The sequence below is a fragment of the Vitis riparia genome, chromosome 19, assembly GCF_004353265.1.
Source record: "Vitis riparia cultivar Riparia Gloire de Montpellier isolate 1030 chromosome 19, EGFV_Vit.rip_1.0, whole genome shotgun sequence".
NCBI classification, from domain to species: Eukaryota; Viridiplantae; Streptophyta; class Magnoliopsida; order Vitales; family Vitaceae; genus Vitis; species Vitis riparia.
This window is the reverse complement of record NC_048449.1, coordinates 2101471-2128864: the sequence shown is the minus strand read 5'-3', so window position 1 is coordinate 2128864 and position 27394 is coordinate 2101471. Positions and strand designations below refer to the sequence as shown.

Sequence of the window (27394 nt, the reverse complement as noted above, 5' to 3'; positions counted from 1 at the left end):
ATAAAAGTAAAACTTTGGGCTTTAGAATTAGGACAACCTATCTAATCCCCCACCCAATCTTAATAGTTTCATGAATCAAGTTAAAAAGACTTTCAATTAGTATTGAGGAGGCTAAATGTTAAAAAAAGGTAAAAAAATAAAATTATTCCCCCTATTTTTATTGATGCATAGAACTATAATTAGTGAGATTATCAATTTATAGCTCACGATACTTTGATGGAAATATTTATCTTCATTGGAAAGCCCATATGGAGTTTGTCTTAAAATGTAAAATCAGAAATTTGTTGGATTAGATGGGAACCTCCTTTAAAGTTATAGATGGGACTAGAAGATCAAATGGTAAACTTACACCCAAGGATGAGTGAAACAAACTTGATAGCCATAATAGTAAAGAGAATGCTAGCTAGAGCTGCTTATATCATGTTTTTAATGGTGTAAGTCTTAATAAATTTTAGAGGATGATAACTTGTAAATATGCTAAAGAAACCTAAGATATCTTATCTATTACAAGTGAGGACACTTCAATTATGAAGTTGTTCAAAATTCAAATCTTAACTGTTAAGTTTGAAAAAACATAAGAATACAAGAAAATGAAAACCTCTCTTATTTCTATTTATGCAAACTTGAGTGACATTGTTAACTTTGATTTCAATTTGGGTGAGAAATCCCCAAATCTAAGATGTTTAAAAAATAAATCCTTAAATCTCTTCATGGGGGAGTTTGACCTAAGGTAACCGCTATAAAAGGCAAAAACATTGATTTTATAAGAGTTAATGAACTTTTTAGGTCTTTACAAACCTATGAGATGTTCCTATCTAATTCAAGAAAGTTTAAGGAGTAACCTTAAAAGCTTTTACTAATAAAGATAATGAGTTTGAACTAAAAAAAATGATCAATATTGTTTGAAAAATTTTATAGGTTTTTTTATTTGCAAGAAAATTTAAGAAAATAATGAAAACTCATACAAAATTTCTTACAAAATTAGTCTGAAAGAAGGAAAAAAAAATCTTAAACCAAGGAAAGAGAAAAAGAATTAAGGGTCATCTAAACATAAGAAAATTGAATAGGATAAGACATACAATATTTGATTGCTCAAGTTCTAAAATTAGTTAGAAAGCAATAAAGGCAACTTGAAATAATACCAAGTCCAATGAATGTACATGAGTTAGATGACTCTTGTAAAATTAAAGATGATTTTAATCTAGCTGCTTTTGTTCCTTCTATCGCTAAATCTATCTATTAGACTTTGAATGAAATAAATCAAAACGATGAAAAAGAATTTGGCTTTCATAATATACATGTTGACTATATACGATGCCCTATATGAAGAAAGTTTACAAATTAATACTAAAAATTTTAAAATGAATACGAAAGCTTTGAAAATTAAATAACTTTATAATGCATTAAAAAGTAAAATGCTAACCTACTAAATGAAATTGACACCTCAAAATCTCAAAAAGAAAATTTGCTTAATAAGGTCAAATTCTTATAGAGTACGTAGAATGTGGCACTTGATAAGAATAATACTTTAAAACTTGAACTAGATGATATAACTAAGGACATAGATATGATTAAAGAAATGTTTCATAGGATCTAAAATCTTGAATGGCATAATTAGGTAATTAATTAGTTAAAAAAAAAATAGTTGATAACAAACATGGGCTTGCTTATATTGGTAAGGATGAGACCCTCACTAGTGGAAAATGACCGAAAATTCTCTATTATACCAAAATACTTAGCCTTTTTACGTAGTAACTCTGATCAAGAAAAACTAGAGAAAGAGTCACTACGGCTTTTGTAGTATTCCGGGTATCGTTCTCAAGGACTGGCTTATGAAAATTGTCAATACTAGAATAAATGAATTGTTTTTGTTTAAATCCTTAAGTGAAAAATAATATGTGAATAATGTGAAACCAAGTAAAAGAAATTCAATTAATAAGAGAAAATGAATATTGATTTTAAATTCAATTGATTCAAGTTTGGGGTTTTCCACAATCCAACCTAGGGTATAGAAATTATAGAAAACAAGGGTATTTTAAGTAATATGATCTTAGGGTTTTGGGATCCTTGGCCACTTGCGATCAAGTTGGGTTCTATAACTCAAAATTGCATCCGAAACCTAATTTTTCCTTTTTCAAACAGATTCCTAAAACCATCAAATGAATGAGATTGATTATCAATTTAAGATTTGGCTTTTTAACCCTTCCTACTCCTTATAACTTTGTTTAGGGGTAAATAACAGTAGGTAAGGCGAGGATAACTAGTGATCAAGAATTACCAAGAATCACTAGTATCAAGTAATAACCTACCGTATCATTCCCTAAACGAACTCACAAGGATAGGATAAAAAAATAATAATAAATTGTCACCCAACCGATAATTAATCTCATTGTTATAGTAATTTACCCATTGTCCCTATAGGTTTCCTAGCCCTTAGGTTTTCATACTTCAAGCCCCAAGTTGGCTCTTAGCCTCTCATGGGGGTGATGTCACATTCACAATCCATAATAGGGTAAAAATCCATAATTTGAATCAAAAGAAACTAAAAACAATATATTCAATAAAAAAAAAAAAAAAAAAAAAAAAAAACAAACCAAAGTTCTCGTCTTCTTCCACCTTCAATGTCAAACTCTTCAGAAAAAAAATCCAAGATCCATAAAACCTAGAATTGAGAGAGTTTATATAATATCATCAATTACCTAACATGTGGCACACTCTCATTGGCCACTTATTACAAAATAATTTCCTAAAAATGATTGAAAAATAATAAAATGGTGATTTCTAGTCATGTGGGCTCCACCTAGGGCGGATGGAGTGCTTTAGATGCAATTCCCGAGGTAGAGAATGCGGAACATCAAAGTGGCAGTGGGTGAATTCAAAATTGGTGTCATTTCGAAGTGGATTTCGAATTCATAAGTTGAATTTCGAAATCATAAGTTGAATTTCGAAATCATTTCGAAATGACCCTCCAGCTTGGTGCAGTTGTCTTCAAATGGCCATAACTTCTTCATTTCAGCTCCGATTTGCAAACCGTTTGAAGCGTTGGACTCCTGACTTCCCGAGCTTCGAAACGATATATAGTATGTATATAATGGACTCCAGAAAGTACTCCAAATTTGTCCTCAAAGTCAAAGTATATAATACCATCAGATTTTTGAGTTCTAAATTTCCATGCAGCTCAATCTTGCTTTATGCCTCATTTCCCATTCTTTCTTGCCTTCTTTCTTACTCCATAATGGTCATTTATCATCCTCCAACCTCATGATATCCTTGTTTTGCATTTCCTTACATTCAATGAGTCTTGACTCACTTATTTCCTCATTTAGCCCTTTCTTGATATTTCAAAATCTAAAGTCATTCAATTTACACAATTTTCTTCCCTTGAACCTGAGATAAATCTCCAAAGTATAGATTAAACTCATGGCTAGGGCCTTAGCATTGATTTAGGTCAAGTTGGGTGATTTGAATGTCCTTTGGTGCACAAATCATATCGAATATGTGCCATTAGAGCACATATTTTGGCTCCAATCAGAAAACAACTTTTGTAAAGGCCAAGAAGGCTGCTCCATCTATGGAAACATTCAATACTACTTCTTTTGCACTATTTTCAATAAGTCCATATATGAACAAAATAGATATTATATATAGCACCTTCTTCTAGATTTCAATCTCATGTAAATGAGCTAGTGAACGAGTTTAACTCTCTAAACAACTAAATTCTAAATATAAAGAGGAGTAAAAGATCTCTAAGAATGGGAAGAGTGAAGTAAGCATACCTTTGAAAGTTAAGCAAGTTTAGGTTAAGAAAAGGTGATATTAGTTGTAATGTAGTGTTCACTTTACTTAGGGGCTAGAATACTTGGTGGTTAGTACTTCAATAGTAGTTGTTCTAAGAATTGAGGATAAGCCATTTTTTACTACCTTCAAGGAGTTCAATGATGGTAATGTGATTTTTGGTGATGAAAGATTGCCTATATTAGAAGAGATTCTATTTACACACTAGGTTGTCCTAACCTTAACAAGATCCTTTATATTGAAAGATGGGAGGTGAATTTGATTAGTATTAGTTAAATATGCATGCGACAATAATTTCAATGTTAATTAGATTCCCAAAATAGATATGATGTTTTGGATGACAATGGGGAAGTATATTTACACTAGATATAGGATGGATTATTGCTATACAATTAATCGTAGTCCTAGATTTTATGTAGTATTTGGAAGTGTTAAAGTATACTCAATGGAGTTATGGCACAAGATTTTAGGATACATAAACTTTAGGGATATGGTCAAAATTGACAATAGAAATCAAGTTAGAGATGTACCTAAGTGGATGCCCCTAGCTAGCAACTTAATCTATGGTGGATGTTTAAAGGGAAAGCAATAAGAAGATCACATAATTGAGGACATTGGTACTTCTAGGTTACCTATTACACATGGATCTTATAGGTCTTACGCACATCCTTTGCATAGGTGGTAAAAAGAATGTCCTACTTATAGCCGATAACTTCTCTAAATACACCTTTGTTGTATTCCTTAGAGAAAAGTCAAAAGTTATAGAACACCTTAATGCTATTTCAATAGAGCATCAAATGAGATAAGGATACCCATTATAAGGATTAAGATTGGTAAGGGAAGAGAATTTGAGAATATTAAGTTTGAACATTATCCCAAGAATAAAGGTCTTAAACATGGATTTTCAACCCCTATTACATTTTAACAAAATAGGGTAGTTGAAAGAAAGAACCAAATCCCTTAAGAGATCGGTTGTGGTGTGCTTCATATCATGATTTTCCCACTCACTTCTAGGGATGAAGCTAATTAACACTATTTGTTGCAATACTAATACTTTTTTCTTTGGGACAATGATAGTGAAGTGGGTTCATGACTGTTTGAAAGTCAAACTCATGGTCATGGTGACTGCATGTGTGACACAGCTTAATCCAATGAAGAGTAAGACTTGACTAGGGAAAGCACTTTCAATTGAACTTATCTACATGAAATGGCACAGGTGTATCATTCCTTTTGCTCAGGCCATTTACTTGGATTCTGCTTGTCACCTCATCCCCAAAAGTGCGTCTCTAGTGAAGAGAACTTCAGAAAATAAACTTCCAAAAAAAGCTGTGAATTGAAAGACTAGATGGCACAAAAGAGTTAGCTAGCTTAAGTGACTGATTTATAAGCGAAGGAGATGAGGGTGGATTTTGTTAATTGACCCTAGAAAAGGCCAATTTCTCAAACTAGAACATTATATGTAAGAACAGATATTAATAAGCCACTGCTTTGCTATGGGGCATTTTAATTTAATTGTAGCTTTCTTCCATTAAATTCATTTATAGTTGTCTTAATTGTTGTTTATATATTGGCCTATATCATGATGTAATAATACAACTCTTAAGCATGGAGATGAATCATTTAAATAATGATTATTATAAAACAAATACGAGATTTGTGACATTGAAAGTTATAAAAAGCTTGAATTCATCTCATTGAATACCAATTAATTTTTACATAAGATGGTTAGAACCCAATCCAAAAATTAATATCAATGTCACTAAAATTAATGCCACTTTAATAGTCTTGGGAACATCTTAATTAGTCCAAGGTCATTATCATTGGACATAGGAACCCCTCCATGTACATTCATATTCACTTATGCACGTTTTAATGGAAGTAATTGGAAGTTGCAGTTAAGTTGCTTCAAGTTTGGCTCATTTGCTAGTGATTAATTCTATCATATGGGTGAATGTTACGGTTTTTGTCAAGTTCAGTTTGATGTGTTTCTAGTTTGGCTCATTTGTTAGTGATTCTATCATATGGGTAAACGTTACAACTTTCGCCAAATTCAATTGATTTGATATATTTTGAGTTTGGTTTATTTGTTAGTGATTTTATCATATGGGTGAATGTTACAATTCTCGACAAATTCAATTGGTTTGATGCATTTTGATAGTCCATCACTCAACAACTTAAACATTTTGAATCAAATTGATAGCTTAACATACATACATAGCATCAAAATCTCGATCTATGGAAGGTTAAAAGTATGAATTTCATTGACGTTTGTTTCCCTCGTTTATTGAACCCATGTGCCTGATTGTGAGAGAGTGTACATGCAAACCCTAATAAAAGAAAAGTCGACCGTGAGTAAGGTTTCACTTTCTAATTCATTTGGCTCCTACTGGAGCTACTATCATCTAGCTATCTCAAACAGACCATACCTACAATGGCTCCATCCATTCTAAAAGTTTACTTGGAAAAATTGTCATGGAAAGTCCAACTTCCACACTCTTTAGTCAGGGATGCTAATGCTAATGCTATCAACTTATAATGGAAAAAGTAATAATTCAGGTACCATGTTAAGCAATCTTGGTGACAACATATTGGCATTTTCCTAATCCCAATCCACGTGGATGCCAAATCCAAATTGACAGAAGAGTCATATATGGATAAGATATGTTCATGAAAGTATGATTAGACTCCAAATTTGACAAATATTTACAAATTGGCAACAACTAGACAAAGAAAATTCTGACTTGTACTCAGATATATGCTACATACTTTCTATGAAGAAGTGATGACATTTTGACCTCAATCCCCTCCCATTAATTTTCATCTGTCTTTATCCTCTTAATTTCTCTTCAATTCTATTGCCATTAATTTCCCTATAGAAGAAGTTGGACATATAGAAAAACCTGCCATCTCCCTATAGAAGAAGTTGGACATGTAGAAAAACCACTTAATTAAGGCTTCAATATATGTACAATTTTTTCTTGGATTCATGACATAGGACAATTCTCAAAATCCCCATGTGGGCTAAACCCTTTCTTTTGATATAAACCTTTCATGTAGAACAAAGGTTATCATGCCTTAATGCGATTTTCTCGGGTTAATCATGAGTTAGTTTAAGAGTGGATCCACTTGATTCTATTTAAAGTAATGGTGATGACTTAAAAATTAAGGCAGAAAACTCCAATCTAGAGAGAAGACAAACATCTGCTAGATACATCAAAGTTATCTGCTGATACGATTCTCCAATACCGATCTTTCCTATAGGGCCCTCCCACTGAAACTGCACGTATATATAAGAGGGCAGCTCTTGTTAATTGTTACAGTACTGCAAACTGCTTCTACTTCAATTTTGCTATAAGCTTCTTACATATAAAAATATCTACAATTTTTATCATTTTCAACCTTAGGACAATGGCTAGGGCATTTCGAATGAATTTTCCACTGCTGTTTGTAGTCATTTTACTGACAGTAATAGTGAGTTTGGAGGCGGGTCGAAACCATGGCCCTTCAATGGTGCAGAAGAGGGTTGAGAGTCAATTTATTTTACGCCAAATGGGGTTGGATGCAGCAAAGTTGGAGTATCACCGGAAAAGGTCGATGATGGATGCAGAAACAACTAGGGCTTCGCCTGGAGGACCTGATCCTCAACATCATTATGAACTAACTGCATTGCCCTAGATACCTTGTATGCCTTTTGAGGGTGGTCCAAACTCCCTTCTTGTCATTTTGATTTATTAGCAGGTTGTGATTTGTTACTGAAATCACATCCATGGTTGCAAAAAGCACTTGATTAGTACTTGTCCGAGTGTTTTGAGAACTTAAGTTCTACTGTTAGGATTTGATTTTCTCTTTCTTTTTTTTCCTTTTTTTCTTTTCCTTGAATTAGGGTTTGAGAAGTGCTTTCTCAATTGTAAGCCGGGAAGTTTTGTTTTTGGAATAAAATGCTTCTTTGTTTGTGTGTCAAGTAGCTCTACTTAGCTATTTGCATGTAGGAGTAGAAGTAGGTGGGCCCCAAGCTCATCGTAGAATTGGGCTCGACCCAAATATTGTTGTGGGCTCAATTGATACGGCCTAGTCCTTTTGTGTTGGGCTAGGCCAAGTTCACGACACGAGCGCTTGACACTTGATGACATGGCATGTCAAGCGACTACTTTTTCAATTTTTCTTCTTTGAATGTATTGAAAAGTAAAAAATATCACGAACTATATAACAACTAATTTGAAAGCAATCGCTTAAATGACTATAACATACTAAAATTAGACACTTCATAATATATTAAGAATAGGGAAAAAAAAAAAGCAAAAACAAGTGTACCTATTGAGAATGTGAATTATTATGACTTGTATTTAAGAATAATTTTTTTTTTTCTAACAAGTTCTTTCTTTCATTTTTCCCCTTTGTTTTTTTATTACCTTTTTTTTTTTATTTCCTTTTCAAGATTCAAATAGAGTTAAAGAGTTTTAAAAAATTTAGTAATTGTATCACAGATAACCTTCCAAAGAGGTAGGTTAAGCCAATGACCCCATAAAAAAAATGATTATCTTAGTAAGTTGTTTTACCTGGTTCTTCAAATGAGCCACTTAATGAGGGTGAGTGTTAACAATAATAATGGTACATGAATAACCAAATTTTTTATCATGGTTAGAGTTCAAAAAATTTAAGGCCTTGATTACTCAAAATTCAATTCTTAAATGTTTTCTTTCCTTTCAAAAGTGGATGTCCCAAGTGCGTATGTCTCAAGTTTAAGTAGTAGGATTAACCAATACATATAATTCTCAAGAAAAGTATCTATGTTCTTAGCCAAACCTTCTCATATTAATTGATATCCTTTTTCATTGATGACAAATATAACACATGCCTAAGTTGAAAGCAACATTGACATATCTTGATATTAACCTCTAGAACATCCAACACATGCCTAAAAAGGAAGGGTATTGCAAATATCCTCACACCTTGAGTCACAACATATCCAAATTGATTGATCACACTTTGGTATGCATGACTCACACCCTTCTCTCGCCTTAGGACTAAAAGAAGGCAATCTAAGATATTGACTTGTCACATGCCAACTATAAGCATAGAACTCATAAATCATCCCATGTAACACTGATCTAAGGCTAAGAACATCTTCCTCTCACTTTAGGATATAAAAGTTGGAGTAATAAGTAAACATTAAATGACTCATAAAGAGCAAATATTCACAATCAAGGACATCCTTCTCTTACATAAGGATAAGGATTAAGCAACTTTAAATCTTGACTTATGACATGTCAAATATAAACATGGTTGTCTCAAATCATCCTCCAAGGCTAAAGTTACCTTCCTTTTAAGTCAAGGTATGATATTTCTTCTCTTACCTTAGTATATGAAAGTTAGACTAATATACACATTAATGACTTATAAAAAGTGCAAACCCAAATAAAAGAGAAACTAGGTTATGAAGTAACCCTTTCTACAAATAAAGTCGTGATTACTCTTAAAAAAGACATACCAAAAGCGAACACCATTCACCTTAAGATTGCCCTTGAAACATATAAAGTCGATAACACATCCAAATATTTATCCTCCAAAATATTCAAGCTGGAGACCTCCTCTTACCTCAACGTATGTTATTCCTCTTCTCATCTCAAGATACAAAAGTTAGAGTAATATGCACACAAAGGACTAAGTAAATGACTTACGGGAGCTATTGTCATCATTTACACCACAACCAACTACCTCAATTTAAAAATGCAATATTTGTCAAGGGACCTACAAATCTCTAGTCATGACATGCCAAAAAAAAGAATATCACATGTCTAAGAATTATCCTAAAGAATAACCAAAATGATATCATCATTTTCTAACCTAAGGATGAGGATAAGGCATATTCAAATCTCAACTCATAATATGTTAAATATGAACATGATACTCTGAAATCATCTTCAAGGACGTTCGAGATTGAGACTACCTTTTTCTTACCTTAAGGCATGGCATTTCTTCTCTCACCTCAAATACAAAAATTGAACTAGTTAGTATGCATGCATTAAATGACCTACGAGGTATAATTGTTGCCTACCACCCAACAACCCACTACTTCAAAGTAAAGGTATACGATGATTATCATTGTCCTCTCAAGTTGACTCATCATGACATATAAAAAATGATCATGGTGCTTTCATATATATCATCCTCGATAACATTTAAGGCTAAGGTTATTATTTTCTTACCTTAAAATATAATATCCATTCTCCCACCTTAGACAAAATGGTCAAACTAATATAAATCCATTAAGTGACTTGTAAAAAGAAACTATTACTTATTTCCTACACATAAGAATCCATAACCTTTAATGTAAACACATGATAGTTATCACCTTTCACTCAAAAACCCTTACCTCAAATCCATTACCTTAATGTAAACACATGATAGTTTTTCACTTGAAAACCCTTACCTCAAGCTACTTATCTCACCTGAGGAAGGATTAGTAGATTAATATAAACATATCAAACAACTTAAAAAGGGCAACTATTGCTTGCCAGCGAACAATTACTATTGATGCCTACTCATATCATCAATAAAAGTAAATCACACTATGACTTTAAACAAAACATCTACTCTACAAGGGAAAAAATGCTCAACACTATGGAACACATTGAATGACTTGTAAAGGATTATTGTTGTTTATTGATTTGACAACCCTTATTTAATGGTTAACACTTAAAGAATATTATTATTGATGCATGTAAACTACATCTATTTCATTTTAGACAAAACACATCCTTTAGGAGAAAAGAAGACTCAATCTTAAGAGTATTGTTAAATACATCTGCAAAAATATCTTTACACTATATTTATTTATTTATCATTTTTTATTATTTTTAAATGAAACTTAAATGTGAAAGGGTAAAAATGTATTCTTCTTCACTATGATACCCAAATCCCAAAACCCTAAAGGAAATTATTTTTATACATCCACTTAAAAATAATAATGTTATTAATATATCCACTTACATTTTTAAAAATACCTACAAGACCTTTCTCATTCATCTCTTTCACCCCATCTACTTCTTCCTTCTTTTTTTTTAAGAGAAAATCATTTTCTCTAATGTTCATTTGATAACAAAAGAGTATTCGAAAGACATTCATAGTCAATTCTAATTTTTTATATATATAGACATTTTATTTGAATTCATATAACATACCACATGAATATCTTTTAGGGTTTATTTTTTATGTAATTTTTTTATGAAAAACAATTAGAAAGAATTTTAGAAATGATATAAAAATGAGAAATCAAGAAAAAGCACAATAAGAAAAAACTCATTTTGTGGTTTCCGAACCTAAAAGACCAAACACCTTGGAAAGATTTGAACTTGAAAGTCTAGAAACTAAAAAAAATATCTAATTGGAAGATCAGATACACTAGAAATGTTAGAATGTATAAAGTCAGACAAAGGTCAGTTGTTTGACAGATAAAGTATCCAAAGGTATAGTTCTTGACACCTATAAGAGTGCCTGATATATAATTTTAAACATTCTAAGTATATTTGAAAGCACAGTGTCAAATATTTATAAAACGGCTGACTCTGCAACATCAAACACCATTCATGATGTCTCATTCTTCCAGCTCCAAAAATACGGAAAAAAAAAAAAAAAAAAAACACATTATAAAAGACATTTACACTTATACCATCATTGGAAATAATTATTGTTTATAAATGAGTGAAAAATACAACTTTCTTAATAAATTTTGTTATAGTACTTATAGAAAGACTAGAAGAAAAGAAGTAAAATGAAAATGATGGCTTAGGAATTTTATCAAGAGATATTTTTATCCTAGAAAAATCCTTAAAAGAGTGGATGTCAAGATCAAGGATGCAAATATAATATCCTAAACTCTAACTTAACTTTCATTTACTTTTCCATTTTCGTCTTTCATATTTTTTTCCTTATTTCCTTCCCTTCTCTTCCCCACCATCTTCCTTCTCAAATGCTTCCGCACAATCATTGCACCAATGGCATCAATGCATGTAAAACACAACCATATTATTTCAAACAAAAATTACTCAACACATTAAATTAATCTTCTTGTCTTCCTTTCTACTTGGTAACACCCATGAGACTTTAGTGATTTTTGGTTGGAAATTTTGGTAATATTTAATCCCAATTTAAATATGTCCATGTGAAAAAAAAAAAAAAAAAAATTCCTCCAAGTAAAAACTTGAAAGTTTTTGGAAAAATTATAAAAGAATTTTTCTAAATACACCTTTTTTTCCTTATAACTTTTCTTAATAAAAACTATCCCTTTATTGCAAAAGATTTTTCTACAAAATAAAAATAAAAATAAAAATTGATTTCTGTTTTTTTCTTCAGTTTCTCGTCAACCAAACACAGTCGTTTGCAAACTCGTTGCACCCGGCGTTTCATTCCTTAAATAATCCAATAACCCCCACCCGCAATTACAACGCGTGGGGCAAGGCTCAATGCTCAACATGGCGCGTGTAATCAAAATCTCAGTACCTCGAGTGAACTTAGCCTGAAAGCTAGAGAGAGAGCAGTTCGGATCAACTCTGTGTTTTGCCTTGCTGTCGCTTTCTAGGGTTTCACTGCCAAATTTGAAACCCTAACCCTAGATTCCAGAAGCCGTAGTGCCGTACACCTCCAACGCAGGTTTTCGAAGAATACACGCTAGTGTTTTTCTGTCTTTTTGGGGTATCTGGGAAGCGTTGATTCGATTCAAAACCCTGGTTTTTTAGGAGATCTAGCTAGGGTTTTTGATCGGTACATGTATGGCTTCAGAGCCATTAGGCGGTGGGGGCGGCGATTCGAGAGAGAAGCAGAAGTGGGCAGAGAGCGGCAAAGTCTATAAGCGCAAAAACCATAACAAAGGCATCAAAATCAACAACGAGAGCAGCATCATTAACAACAACGTGGCTCAACAATCCTCACAAACCCTAGCGACTACCACCGAAGACGCGAACTCATTGCAGCCGCAGGCTCTATCGCGGTTCGATGCGGCGTCGGACGACTCGTCGAGCCACACCCCTCCTGTGGAAAACGGGCGGGAGAATATGAACGGGAACGGAGTGAAACCGGAGGATCCTAATGTTGAAAAAATCAGGTTTCGTTCGATTTCGATGAGATCGAAAGTGGAGAAAAGGGATTTGAGGAGGAAACTTTTGGGTGAGCTTGATCAAGTAAGAAGTTTGGCGAAGAAACTAGACACAAACGACGGTCAGCTTAGTGGGTATGCGCATTCGCAGGTGTCGGGTAACGATGGGCTTGATAGAGGTGGAGGTGCATTGAGGGTGAATTCGGAGGTGGGTTCTGTGGGGGTTCAAGATTCACGGCCGTTTCGAGGGCTCAGTGTCTCAGTGATGGGGAACAGTCATGGGATTGGTGAATTTGTGGAGAAGGAGAAGAGGACACCCAAGGCCAATAAGTATTATCAGAATCCAGATTTTGTCCTTGGGAAAGACAAATTCCCACCTCCGGAGAGTAACAAGAAGCCCAAATCCAACGGGGTAGGAATCGACAAGTATGTGGCTCAAGCATTCAAGAATTGTGGTAATTTGCTTGCAAAGTTGATGCTGCACAAGCATGGTTGGGTGTTTAACAATCCGGTTGACGTGAAGGGGCTCGGATTACATGATTATTATTCAATTATAAAACAACCGATGGATTTTGGTACAGTGAAGAGTAGGTTAAGCAAAAATTGGTATAAGTCCCCAAAGGAATTTGCCGAGGATGTCAGACTCACATTGCAAAATGCCATGACTTATAACCCCAAAGGACAGGATGTTCACTGCATGGCAGAGCAGTTGCTGAAAATATTTGAGGAGAAGTGGGCGGCTATTGAGGCCGACCGTTACTGGAGGTTTGGGATGGGCCATGATGCTGGAACACCCACGCCCACTTCAAGGAAGGCTCCTTATCTTCATCATCATCATTCTCCAGAAATGAGGACTGTGGATAGGTCTGGGTCTATGGCAATGCCTATTGATTCCAATTTGAAACCTGGAAATTTTGCTCATATGAGGATGCCAGTCCCAAAGAAACCCAAAGCAAAGGATCCCCATAAGAGGGATATGACATATGAGGAGAAGCAGAAGCTTAGCTCAAACCTCCAAAGCTTGCCATCAGAAAAGCTGGATCATATTGTTCAGATTATCAAGAAGAGGAATTCAGCTGTTAGTCAACAAGATGATGAGATTGAAGTGGACATAGACAGTGTTGATGCTGAAACACTTTGGGAACTTGATAGGTATGTAACTAATTATAAGAAGAGTTTGAGCAAGAACAAGAGAAAAGCTGAACTTGCTTTCCAGGCAAGAGCAAATAGTGACCACAATATCCGGGAAATGGTGAGTCATTGAACTGTTATTTTTCTGAGTTTTTGCGATTCATTCCCACTTGGATGGTGTTGGCTAACACAGGATTTGGCTTCTTGTCTTTACAGTACTCGTCCTCAGCCACAGCAAGAGCACCAAAAGGAACTAAATCAGGTAAGTGGGGGGTTGATGGCATTTTTGGTTTATATCCTCTTGATCAGTATGAAACTGAATGGTAACTTAATCATTCCCATTGATTTTCTTTGTCAAGCAGATGGAGAACATGTTTCCGCTTCTCCCATTCAAGCAGAAAAGCAAGGTGATAATGCAGGGGGAGGATCAAGTAGTTCGAGTTCAAGCAGTGATTCTGGATCTTCTTCAAGTGGTAATTTGACTTGTTTTTTTGTTAACTATTATGGTTTGGTTGCAATGCATTATTTTTTTTAGATTATTGCAGTGCATCGAAATGCCCTCATTGAAGTGGACATAAATATACTCTATATGCAGATTCTGACAGTGAAAGTTCTTCTGCATATGGATCGGATGCAGGTCATTCACCTAAGAATTGATCAGACTTAATTTAGGTAGGAAGCCTTATCTATCTCTTGTTTTTGACATGCCTTGCTTTAATATCGTCATCCAATCTTTGAATATTTTGACTATTACCTCCCAAGCTTCAAATTTGTGCACCTCTGTTGTTGAGTTCTTTGAACTGCACTTACGAAGCTTAGAAGGTAACATGACATCATATGCTACATTCTAGCATGCAGTTTATTGAGTTTCATGATGACTTAATTGAAACTTCATTAAGTTAGGGACAATTTTTGTGCACTTGTCATAGAGTAAGTAGATGTAGTTTATTTAACTTGGAATGGACTTATTTTATGCAGATTGACTGACGGTATTAAGTAATATATTAGTTACTATGCATCTTACCAACCTAAAGACAAAATTGACATTTATCTTTTAGGGAAAAAAATTGAAGAGAAACGATGAAAAGAAAAATAAAAAACTCACATGTAACAAGAAGATCAAATTTACCCAAGTGAAGCATAATATTTTCTTTTAGTAAATCTACAGGTTTTTTTTTTTCCAAAAAGGCCAATTTTTTTCTTAGTTATTGGGATATTTCCCAAGAATTAATTTTAGGAATGTGACAGAATACCCATCTTCTCTCTCAAGTGAAGGAGAATTAGAAAGCAACCACCAAAGATCTTTTGTTATCATTTATTCTTAGCCTAATTTGATTTGTGATGTTAATACTTACTTCTTGATATTTTTTTGATACGTACTAATACTTACCTCTTGATCGACCCTTGTCTAACCAAATTGAACTTTATGGCATTCATTGCATGATTTGAAGTGTCATCTGGATATGAGACTGCTACCCAATGTGTACAGGGCTATTGGGGTCCTATCCGAATTTATGTTTAATACGCAAACTAAGTAAACATCAATATTTTGGGTAAATTTTCTCTATTATCTGATTCTTTGTATTTCATAATAGCAAGCTCTTATTTACTTATGGTTCTTTCTATGTTATAACTGGCAATTCAATAATTAGTGGGAGATACTTACAATGCAAAAGTGATATTTTGGTTACTTTTGGTTTAGAATACGCTTCCTAGTTTTAATTTTCTATTTACTTTCTCTTTCTAAAAACAGCTTTCATTTCCTATTTTTTCTTTCTTGAAAAAAAAAGTGAAAACTGTTTTTAAAAAACAAAATCTGTAAAATCTTATTTGATGTTGAGTTTGTTCTGATATGAAAATGTTAAAAGTATATAATATATTATGGGTTATATTACTATACAGGATGATATTACTACCCTCTCATTAAAAGAAAAATGTTATTATCTTCTCTTTTTATGCATACATGGTGTATTATATTTAATATATCATAGGGAAAATTACACAAACACCCCTTAAGGTCACTAACAATTACACTACCAGTACCTCAGTTCTCTGAAATCCCATTGATATCCCTTGTCAGAGTTTGTCCCCTAACCGTGGTCAACTGAGATAAAATTGCAAAAGTACCCTCACGGGTTCAAAGACAAAACATTATCATTTAGCAAGTCTATTTTAATCAAAAAGCCATTCAAAGACTAAACCTAATTAATTATCATTAAAGCATCATTGTTTCTTTATTTTCTTTTTTTTTTTTTGTCCTTTTTTTCCTTCCTTAATTTTCTTTCCTTTTTCTTCTTTGTATTGTTTATCATCTTCTTTTTTTTTTTTTTGTAGTTTTCTCAAATCCTCCATTATTCATCTTCTTCAGCCTCAGTCAAAAAAGAAAAAAAAAATCTGTTTTTTTCTAGTCAAAAAAATTTTATATTGTTTTCTCAAAATCCAAAGTGTTTTTTGTAAGATCCCAGTTACTCTGTTTCTTCACAATCCCAGTCCATAACCCTGTCTAGTTTCTAAGAAATTAGACAAGAATATCTAACAAAACCATATAACTTTAAATTCTGTTCAAACACTAAAAAAAATATAAAATCCATCAGATCAACAATCCAAATCTCTTTTCTCCCTAAACCCAACTTATTCCCATATTTTATCCTCGAGATACCAGATGGAAAAATACACAAAGCACATAATTTGAGCTTTTTCAAACACAAACAAGAAAACATAAAACTCCACCAACCCTAGACTTCCCTTTTAACATCTGCGAGAAATCATAGAGAAAACTACTCAAACAAGGAGTGTTTCAATCCAAATTTCATAGTCATTTATTACATGCTATATATTACTATATGTTGTGTATAATTTTTCTGGGCCTTATTTTTGCCCGTTATTTCCTCTTTTAATGATGTATATTTTTCTACTAATAAACAATTACTGTCTACATCTTATGCAAGAATGTAATAAACTGACATAAGTTGAAGGTTTTTACCATGTTATATATAGCAATTGACCTAGTACATTTACTGTTGCAACTTGTGTTTCCTGATGTCAAAATATATTAATCGATGCTGAGTTCAATCGGTTTCAGTTGTACTTTGACATGCAGATACTTAAAATGTTCGTGGTTGTGATTCTTCCCTTTTCCCTTGTATCTCTAGTTTCCTTTTTTCATTTTTTTTTTTATAATCAAACCTTTAGGATATACTTTTATTGACTGTTTGCCTCCTATCTCTATCTGGTGATATTGTGTAAGACATTATATGAAGTTTGAGAATGCCCTTTGAGGCCTGGTTCAAGTGGTAAAGGATTGGGGTGGGTTTGTGGGTACTTACTGGTTATATGTTCAAGTCCCAATGGGGACCAAAAAAAAACAGTAATTTAAAAAAAATTATATGAAGCTTGAGTTTGATAATTCCCTTTGCTCACTGATCATCTTATAAAACTAGCAGTATTAGTGACCTGCCACGCTGAGGTCCAAGGCAGTAATTATGTACTAGATTGTTGAAGTACATAAAAAAATAATGAATAAATAAGTGAATATGAATATAAATAAAAATTACTGGTATTAACAAAATGCCATACAGTATGCCATGGAAGACAACAAATTAGTCTGAATTACATTCAACAAGGAAAAGGATGACGGATGACTTTGCCTCTCTAAATTATGCCATGACTGTAGTTAGCTAGAAGTCGTGCAGTTGGTCAGAACTGTGACAAAATTGAGAGCTAGAATGTAGTTAAAGCTTGAGTAGTTCCACTTGTCTGCATTAATTCTTGCCTATCATACACAGAGAGCACATGGCCATCTGAAGATGTGAAAGTTTCTCTTTGTTAGTCTCAGTTTTATTGTGGTTGTAAGATGTTGCTTAAAAGCACCATTGATGCTATGCTTAAGGTTGTGTTATCTTTAAGCCACATGATATATGTTGGAGTGCTTACTGAAATGTTAATATGATGATTTTGTCTCAGTATTGTAATGTTTACATAATGGTTATATCTTAGTCTAGGATTGGATGAGACTGTAAAACTGACTACATGGGCACGCACATCATTCCCCACTACAGACCTGGTGAAGGAAGAATTCTACTGTCCAACATTTGTCAGACAAGCAATGACCTAAATCAACTAAGGATCTGCATTACATTGATACTAATACTAGGGTGCATTTCTTCTCATTAAAAGCATCTACTCTTATTAATGAATCACCTGCAGTTTCCAAATTCCATGCATCTTTCTTGTTCACCATTTGTCATCCAACTCTAAGAGCAGTGTATTCGGCTGCCTTCCTTGATTCCACTGCATGACCTTCAATCTTCTCATCAACTGCTCTGGTTGTGGTTTTCCTACAGTTATAACACAAAGTGAAATTCCACTCAAAATTTCCCTTCTTTTCCTGTTTAACCTTTGCATTGATGGTTCTTTTATATAAAAGCTAACTTGTGCTGTTTGCTCTTTTCTAGGGCGTCCTGAACCTCAAATTTCTGGGGCACGTTTGGACGAGGGCTGGAGTATTGATAAGCTTCTTCAAATGGCAGCATATCATATCTACACGACACCAGTTAAAAGTTGAACTACAAATGTTGATGGCAGGAAGATATATATGTGCTGACTGGTAAATGCCTCCGCATTCTAAGGGGTGGTTGTCAGAAACCATCTGATGGGGCTCACCTTTCGGTAAGGACTGTGGAATGTAGTATACCATCTTTCCATGGTTACTCTGAAAGATGTACAAACTGCAACCCTAATTCTCAGCGATATAGGAACTAGTTAGATCTTAGTTAAAAGGTGGTTTGCTTTTTATTGAAACAAGCTTTAAGTTTGTAGTGTAAATGGTTAGAAATGGTGGTGGTGGTGGTGTGGGGGATAATGTTTCTTTTGTGCAGCAAATGTTTATGACGGAACTGCGGCCCTTCTAACTTATTAGGTCATATTTAAAGGTGGGTTAGCCTTTTATTTGAACTTCTAAGTTTGTAGTGTAAATGGTTAGAAATGGGTTTGGTGGGGATGATGTACTCTTTTTTGCAGCAAATGTTTATTATCAAATTGCCATTGTCTCATTGGTAACCTTGCAAACAATAGTATGCTATCTTATTCTCAATTTATTTGCCAAATGGGTATATTTTTCATCTTGAAAAGGTCTAGTCCATAAAAGGGTATAGAAGGGTGTTTGGTAAATTAATTTAATGATTTATTATGATTTAATAATTTAAATTAAATAATTAAGTAGATTAAATATATTTAATAAAATAACTTAATATTATAATTTAAAGTTATTTTTAACTTTAAATATTAAGTTAAAATAATTAATATTTTTATTTGTTTATCATGTTAATAAAAATATATTTTAGAATGTTGATTCTATATTCAAGATTTACCTTTTTATAATAAATATTTTATAGTTATTTTATATGTTTATGATGCCTTAAATATGAATGTTTTATAAACAAATTTATTATTTGAAATTAATGCAAATAAATATGAGTTTAAATTAATAAGATAAATATTAGTTAAAATTATTAGGATAAATGTGTTAATTTGATAATTTAGAGTAAATTTTTAATTAATTTTACGAAACAACTTTATAACTTAAAAGCAAAAAAGAAAAAAAAAAGTAAAAAATTACAAACTAACAACTTAGAAATTTTAAATTTTAAATCTACTTAACCTATTAAGTAATAAGTATTAAATTTAATAAGTTATTAAATAATAAATATTAAATTTTATTTAACACCTACACCCACTGAATATATATGTTATGCATTTGGCCGCTCTTTCCTGTTTCTGTTGCAACGGTTTGGTTTTTGGCATCTACAAAGACTATTTCTCGGTTTCATTTTTAATGCTCCGTCTCTTAAGTTCAGCCATCTTTGGTCCAATTTGGAAGTATAAAGTAGAGGCCCTTGCACAGTTGCATAGCGTGTATCAGAAGAGGTCAATAATGGCATCCGCGGAAACAGGAATCTGTTGATTACTTTGCCTGCAGCTGCGGCATTGGAATGATAAGACCATCCTCTAAATGGAACCAAGAAGTAAGACATCCAGACAGATACTAACCCCATTTGGAGGGGTGGGTTTGTTGCGGGCGAAGCTTGGGAATTCTCTAATCTTGGTAGGGGAGACTCTGCCATTATATGCAAGCCTCCATACAAGAGGCAAGACTCCTGGAACACTCAAATAAGGTTAACGAGACAAAGCCAAAGTTGGAAGGTCGAATGCCCCTGCCACAATATTGTAGGCTTCGGTCGATCCGGCTTGAGGCCCAAAATTTTGGTGCAGGGCACAGCCGGAGGTAGCTGCCTCCAAACGAATGTTTTTCAGGTAAATCTTTCAGACGGGCTCAAATGAAACCGCAGAAGGGAATAGGCAAAACAACTCACCTGCAATATGGAGCAGTACCAGTACCAGTAGCAGTAGCAGTAGAAAGTGATGATACTTCAATTACAAAAAAAATATGTATATAAACTAACCCCTTTCTTTATCGGAGGCAAAGAATGAGTATCATCATGCCACCACAAATTATTTTTATTTCTGCAAAATGTGTTTATCTAAATCAAAAGCCCTACTCTCCATGAGAAAAAAAAACGAGGAAGCTACTGTGGTTTTGATGCTGAAAAATAAATAAATAAAATCTGCAAATTGTGATGTATTTTCTGATTAACTTTGGGCAGCAAACTTGATTCCCTTCTCAATAGAGGCTTTGAGTTCTGGCTTGAGCTTTTCCAAACCTTCCTTTTCATAGTCAGAGAGCGGCCCCAATCCCAACACTTCCTCCACGCCATTCTTCCCAAGTCTTACCTGCAGTTCATATACATGCAGCAGCAAGCAAACATTTTAGAAAAATTACCTACTGACAACATACCACTGTATGCCATAACTACGGTTGTGCCACAAATAAAAATCAAGTGTGGACATAGTGATGGTTTAGTGGAATACAAAAATCGGAAATTATGACACCAAGAATCTAGACAAGGATAGCATAATCTTCATACTACAAATTTAGTATGTGGATAATCCTACTCGAGTAACCACCTATCTGAAGATTGAACAAAATATGGCCTGCCTTTTGACAAGAGCAAAAAAAATTTCTCCATGGTTTTAGTTGTAACCCAAATAGGACCTTAAATCAGATGGCATAAAAATGGGTCATGCATTCAGAAAATTGGCCAGAACATGGGAAAAATCATTTAAATATTGTTTTATTAGGCATACAAAAATGACATTTAGAAACAACTAAAAATACTGACACCACTTAACCTATAAAAGAAAATGAGCTGTCTAAAGCCATCTTAAATTGGAAAAAGAAAAAGGGAAAATGGTTTATCCAAAATTGATTTGGATCTAAACATTGATCTATCCAAAATTTGATGCTATAGTTCAAAAAACAAAAAGCTAAATCATCCGCACAAGAAATTTTGTGAATTTTAATAATGAACATCCCAAGCTTATTATAAGTTCAATCTTATGTAGTCTCAGCGAGGATAAAATAGGAAAGAGAAGTCAAAAATAAGGAAAGGCAGATGCAATCAAAGAAGAAAGCAAACACAAGAGTGATGTCAGAAACATTTAAAATAATCCCATATATACCAAGGCAACTTTCACATAAGAGTGAATTCTAGTAACATAACATGTCTGGAAAATCCGGTGCATTGTGGTTGTGAGAGTGGATTACTCTTTAAGGTTGGGACGGAAGGCAGCCAAGAATGGCAACTTCTCAAGCTGGGGTGGTGTTTCCTTTGCAAACACAATGAGGAATTAGCCAATCATGTTATCCTTCATAGAAGAGTGGCTTACAGTTTCTGAACCTGGGTGTCTCCCTAGTTTCGCCCATTGTGGATGCTCCCTTATACATTGAACAAATTGCTAGGTTCAGATAGGAGTTTTATGAGTTAAGGGCAGCTTTAGAGTATCATTCCACTTTGCCTTGAAGGAAAGAATATAGAAATAGTTTTGAGGATGTGGATGTGAAATCAACATTAATACCTTGTTCTCTTGATCATATATTTCAGATTGTAACTTTGGCTTGATTTCTGATTCTTCAATTGTTAAAGGGGCTAAGGTGTTTTTTTTAATTCTCACTTTTGGCACTTTTTTTATACATCCTGTGGTTACGCTTCCTTTTTGTTAAGGGCTCTTTTAATAAAATTTCAGTTGCTTAAAAAAAGAGCATGGTCGTTATGGTAGTTCTAAGCATATGGATTGTATTCGCAAAAATTCAGTCAGAGAGTATGCAGTAGAATTCACAAATAACAATGCCAAACAGATAAAATAAATCAAAACATTACAATATAAAGAAGATAAAGGAGATTTTTCCTAACAACCTACAACAATCAACATAAATAAATTGGGCATATCCCTTGCAAAAATATTCTCACAATAAAGATAAGATCAATCACCTTAGAAGAAAAGAAGGGTAGTTCAGTGATGCTTGATTGCACATATGAACATTCCACAACCTCTGGAACCCCATTGAGTCCCTTCAGGCAAGCATCAGCAAAAATGGCTCCTGCATAGCTGTAGTGCGAAAGAAACATGGCAGAGTAATCAGGAACCATTTTTATAGTTCTATACTGGATACCTTCTAGTGATGAAACAAACTCAGGTAACACAAGGGAGTTGAAGAGAATGGAAGACAGAAAAGGTATGAACAGACAAAAAAAAACACAGGAAAACTCGCTTGCAGGAATATTTATTCACAGAAAATAAGGAAGGCGCCACTGAATGTTTGGTGAGCACTTGACACAATATATCTCAATAGAAATAGTAAGTGTTCAACAAAAATTTTACACGATTGTTAATTATCATGAATCCCATCCAACAAATGAGACATGCATAGCCCAAGATTACTCATTTTATTGTAAAAAATAACATCCTTTGGCAACATTAGATGGGGTAAGATTCCAACAGGGAAAAAAAATATAATTGTTGGATGCAAGAAACAGGAAAAAAAAAAAGGCCTACGTGCACTCAAAACAACTACCTAACATCTATGATATAGTAGAATCAAAGATTCCAACCATCTTCTGCTCTTTGATCATAATCAGAAAGAGATCCATGGGCAACACATGGGAGGGTTAATCATAGCAAGAGCCATGGAAGGGGAAGGAGAGGCAGATTTATAGCAGTCAACTGTGGGTGGTCAAGTGCAGTTGCTAAAATATGTATATATACATATTTTAGCAGGGCACATTACACATTCAACATCCTAAAAATTTGTAAGTGGAAATCGAAGAGAAGACCAAAAGGTGCCTCACTTGATAATATCATAATATGTTATTTCACTCTCCAATCTATCCAAGCATGCACCATTTTTTCAGGAAGAAAAATCCAGAAAATAGGAACTACAGCACAAGAATATTTGTTTAACTTCTATAAGGTTCCAGTTTTTTCTACAAAGAAACAAAATCTACATATTTATACATCAGTCAACTTAAGAAAGTTTATGTAAGAAACCATGGGCAATGAAGCATCTTTACAGACTTACGCCATTGATAAAGTTGCAGAGCCCTTTCCAGCCTTTGCTTCCACAACTTCTGTCCCCCCATCTTGCGTTCGCTTTGTAAGAGCTTGAATATCTTCATCCGACAAATTATTGGATTTTGGAGTGGTCTATTAATATATTCAAAACAGAAATTGGCAACCATGCAAAATGTAACAAAAGGAACATCAAAGTAAGATATCTAATTCAATATTAGACACAAAAGGAAATACTTGAGAAAATAGAGGCAGAATGGTTATGCCAGCATGGCCGCCAACAACGGGTACATTAACCTCTGTAAACAAAAGAAGAAAATTCAAGTCAATAATGTGACTTCATAAATAAATAAATAAATATACACACACGCGTGTGTGTGTGTATCATGCCCCTTTAGCTGCTGGGAAAAGAAATGAGGACAGATGTGCTATGCATGTGGCATAAAATGCATCATGCAGGATGTACATGAAAAAAAAAAAAATCTATCTACAACATCTCTACCACCAATGTAAAAAGGAAATAATGTAGCATTCATTATTTCACCGTCATTTTCTTTCCTGTCATGAAGACAGTACTCACAAACAGCTCTGGCTTTTCCTTCAAAAGTCTAAAAACACTAATGCCAATAGCAATTTTAGTTTAAAACTGAAAACATTATCCCCTTAGCCTTTTTAAGCATTTTGTATAAAAGCCTAAAAAAGCTAATAAAAATAACAATTTCAATTTTACACTAAAACCACTACTCTCAATATTTTTTTTGGCTCTTAAAATGCCTTCAAAACCTAAAGGTGGTAGTATCTTCCAGGTAAAACAAAAAATGTTATCCTCATTGTTCATAATCATTTTTCCAGTGCAGAAAAAGAAATAGATATCCACCTAAGTGCTTCAAACAAAGTGGACACTTTTCTAGGCATGCAGCCTTTTTTCAGAGATATTAATAGTGCTTAGGCATGAAGCTTTTTATGCAGCATACATGCCACATTTATCCTGAACTCTGAAAGACAATGAAATTTAAAACAAAAACTTAATGTTTTCCATCATTTAGGATTTAGAAAAAATGGAGAATAACATCGGATTATCAAGTCCATGATAAGGAGCCATGGACTCATGAGATGAAAGTCATAATAGCATAGAGCCTAGAGTTAAGCAGAGCCACCTAACCAGAGTCCTTTAATAAAGCCAGTCAAACCATTTCAGAAATCTATGAATCCTTGTAACAAACCCAAGTCTATGAATCATTTGATGAAAAAGAGAGGAAGAAGAAGAAATTCCTCCCAATGAAGCTCAATACCAAAATACAGTTTACTTGAGGGAGTTTCATTTTTTCAGAATCCTATGAGAAAGAAAAAAAATAAGATTCAAAATTCAGCAATGCTATACAAACTAACAATGTTTACTAAAATTCCATGGCAAAGACTTAGGAATGGCACATAATGTTGTATGGAATTAGTAAAAATGGTTAGTAAAGAGAAGCATGTTACTTCAAAATTTTATTTTCCTCTATTCTCACAGTTCTCCCAGAAACCAGATGGAGCATCCAGAAGAAGATTTATATATATATATATATATATATATATATTCCTACATAAGTGGAAGGAATACCTGAAACTGGTACTTTTGCCTTTGCAGCATAGAAAGTCTTAGCCCTAACCACATCAAGTGTGGTCACACCAAAAAGTTTCTTCTCATCAAAAGTCCCTGCTTTCTTAAAAACTTCAGCAGCAATTGGCACCGTTGAGTTCACGGGATTGCTTATCACGTTAACAAGAGCCTGATTGAATAAATCATTTCCAAATAAAATAATCAGACGAAACATTATCGAAATTTCAAAAATAAACTAAATAGAGTCACAATTTAAATGCTTAGAAGCACACTCACATTCGGGCAATACTTGGCGATAGCAATGCAAAGAGATTTAACAATGCCGGCATTGATGTTAAAGAGATCATCACGAGTCATACCCGGCTTTCTCGGGACACCAGCCGGAATTATGACCACGTCCGATCCCTCTAGAGCTTTTCCTAGCTGATCTTCACCCATGAATCCAGCAACCTAAAAGTAGGTAGGGAGAACAAAACCAACTAATCAACCAATCACAATGAACATAGAAAATAAAACGGCAAGAAAAGGCAATTGAACTGATAAACCTGAAGAGAGAAACACAAGCAACATTTTTCAATCAAGAGAAGACGGATCATAACACTAAAAAAACCTAGATAGAGAAAGAGGATCGGACCTGAGATATGGTGTTGACGTGGCTGACGTCGGCGGCGACACCGGGAGTTCCAGCGATATCGTAGAGTGCGAGATTGGAGACCAGAGGGTTGATCTTCATAAGCAGTGCAAGAGGCTGGCCGATTCCGCCGGCGGCACCGAGAATGGCTACCTTTCGTTCAGGAACTGACTCTGAGCAGTAGCAACGGCGAAGGAAATGAGAAGGCGAAGAAGAAGAGCCACTCCTCAACGCCGATCGTACGGATCTCATCGCCATTGATGCCTTCATTTTTTTCTAGAGAGAAAATGGCAATGGAAAAAAAAGGCGTTTGGGAGGTTAGAAACGCAAGGATGGTTTGTTGGAGGGTTTTATAGAGATGGTGATGGGAGAGAGAACGAGTGTTTGACTAAAACTGGGGTTTAAGGAACCATCTAGATTCTGAATACAAAAAATCAAAAATAAAATCTACCAAGACCACGTGGATGCCTACATGGCCTCAATTTTTGCCAAGTAGATTATAAAGAAAAAAATATCTTTAAATTACTCCTCATTTCAAGACGAACTCAACAAATTGATTTGATTTTTAAAAAAATAAACTAGAAATATTTCCATGAAAATAAATTTAATTTTTTTCTTAATTATTATAGGCCAAAAATTTTAATTTTAGGCAATTCAATTAATATGATAAACTTATCCTTACAAAATAAAATTGATCTTAATCTTCTAATGATAAAAAATAAAATAATAATAATTAAAAAAAACTAAATTAAATTAAGATTATATCTGTAAATTTTTTGTTCCCTAAAATATTATTTCATATATTAAAAATTCTTATTATATCTTATTCTCTCAATATTTTATTTCCATATTTCTTTATTATTTAATACATATATATTACTTTTTACAAAAAAATATTAAATAATTTATTTATTTGCTTATTTTTCTATTTCTATTTAAATAATTTATTCACTAAACCTTGCTTTTTCATATTCTTTATTTTTTTAATATATATTTTCATAACATTTATATAAAAAAAATTATATATTTACTAAAAATTCTTTATATGTGCAATGCATTCTTTCTCCATATTTACTTTATTATTAAAAAATTTTAAATAATTTATTTATTAAAAATTCTTAACATTATCTTTACCATTCTCTTAACGTTTTTTTTTTATATATAGTTTAATATATATTATTATTTTTAATATATATATATATATATATATATATAACATGTTAATATATATTTTTATAAATTTTTTATAAAAAATAAATAGTAAAAAATTCCTAATATAATATGTTCCATGTGTACTTTTTAAACCTGGGGATGAGTCAAATCCTAGAGATAAGGTGTGTTTGAGAATGGTCAAAACCCTACTATGATGGTTAGGTCCCGTTATACCGAAGTCGTACTCGAGGTTAAAGTGATATTTGTTTTTTTGGCTTTTTATTAAAATCAATTTATTTTCAAAATTTAAATTGTTTGTTTTTCTACTTTTTCATGACTTATAATAAACTTTTTACTAAATAAAAAAAATAAAAATATATAATTTTTTCTAAATAGAAAAAATGACATATTAATTTTTCTTTACTTTTTAATATTTAATAAAAATAAAATACTATACAAATAAACAACCTAATATTTAACACTATTAAGCATTAAGATTCTATTTAGAATTAAGTAAAAAAACAAA

The 27394-nt window shown here is 33.3% G+C and overlaps 2 protein-coding genes across 3 annotated transcripts; one reads left to right on the top strand and one right to left on the bottom strand.

The window, feature by feature from the left end:
- The first annotated feature begins 12183 nt into the window (after positions 1-12183).
- LOC117909302 (transcription factor GTE4-like) lies at positions 12184-19087 on the top strand. Of its 2 annotated transcripts, none has more exons than XM_034823269.1 (5): positions 12184-14138; positions 14234-14279; positions 14380-14490; positions 14587-14689; positions 18472-19087. In XM_034823269.1, the coding sequence occupies exons 1-4, from the start codon at positions 12564-12566 to the stop codon at positions 14682-14684; spliced, it is 1830 nt and encodes a 609-aa protein (XP_034679160.1). In that variant the 5' UTR covers positions 12184-12563; the 3' UTR covers positions 14685-14689; positions 18472-19087. The 2 variants fall into 2 exon arrangements, with proteins under 2 accessions (XP_034679160.1, XP_034679161.1); XM_034823270.1 differs by having other exon boundaries at positions 12185-14138; positions 14613-14689.
- Positions 19088-20441: 1354 nt separating this feature from the next.
- LOC117909644 (malate dehydrogenase, mitochondrial-like) lies at positions 20442-26058 on the bottom strand. The gene is made up of 7 exons (XM_034823736.1): positions 25720-26058; positions 25362-25535; positions 25086-25254; positions 23720-23781; positions 23493-23617; positions 22405-22522; positions 20442-20806 (listed from the first exon to the last, which is right to left on the bottom strand). Exons 1-7 carry the CDS (start codon positions 25984-25986, stop codon positions 20666-20668), a joined length of 1056 nt encoding a protein of 351 aa, XP_034679627.1. The 5' UTR covers positions 25987-26058; the 3' UTR covers positions 20442-20665.
- Between the last annotated feature and the right edge of the window lie 1336 nt (positions 26059-27394).

Bases quoted from the DNA above. Each gene is read 5' to 3' on its own strand.
- LOC117909302 (XM_034823269.1), top strand. From the start codon at position 12,564: ATGGCTTCAGAGCCATTAGGCGGTGGGGGCGGCGATTCGAGAGAGAAG. The intron at 14,139-14,233 runs GTGAGTCATTGA...TTGTCTTTACAG, and splicing joins ACCACAATATCCGGGAAATG to TACTCGTCCTCAGCCACAGC. The intron at 14,491-14,586 runs GTAATTTGACTT...CCCTCATTGAAG, and splicing joins TTCTGGATCTTCTTCAAGTG to TGGACATAAATATACTCTAT.
- LOC117909644 (XM_034823736.1), bottom strand. From the start codon at position 25,986: ATGAAGGCATCAATGGCGATGAGATCCGTACGATCGGCGTTGAGGAGT. The intron at 25,255-25,361 runs GTGAGTGTGCTT...TTATTCAATCAG, and splicing joins TCGCCAAGTATTGCCCGAAT to GCTCTTGTTAACGTGATAAG. The intron at 23,618-23,719 runs GTATTTCCTTTT...ATATATTAATAG, and splicing joins TTCTGCCTCTATTTTCTCAA to ACCACTCCAAAATCCAATAA.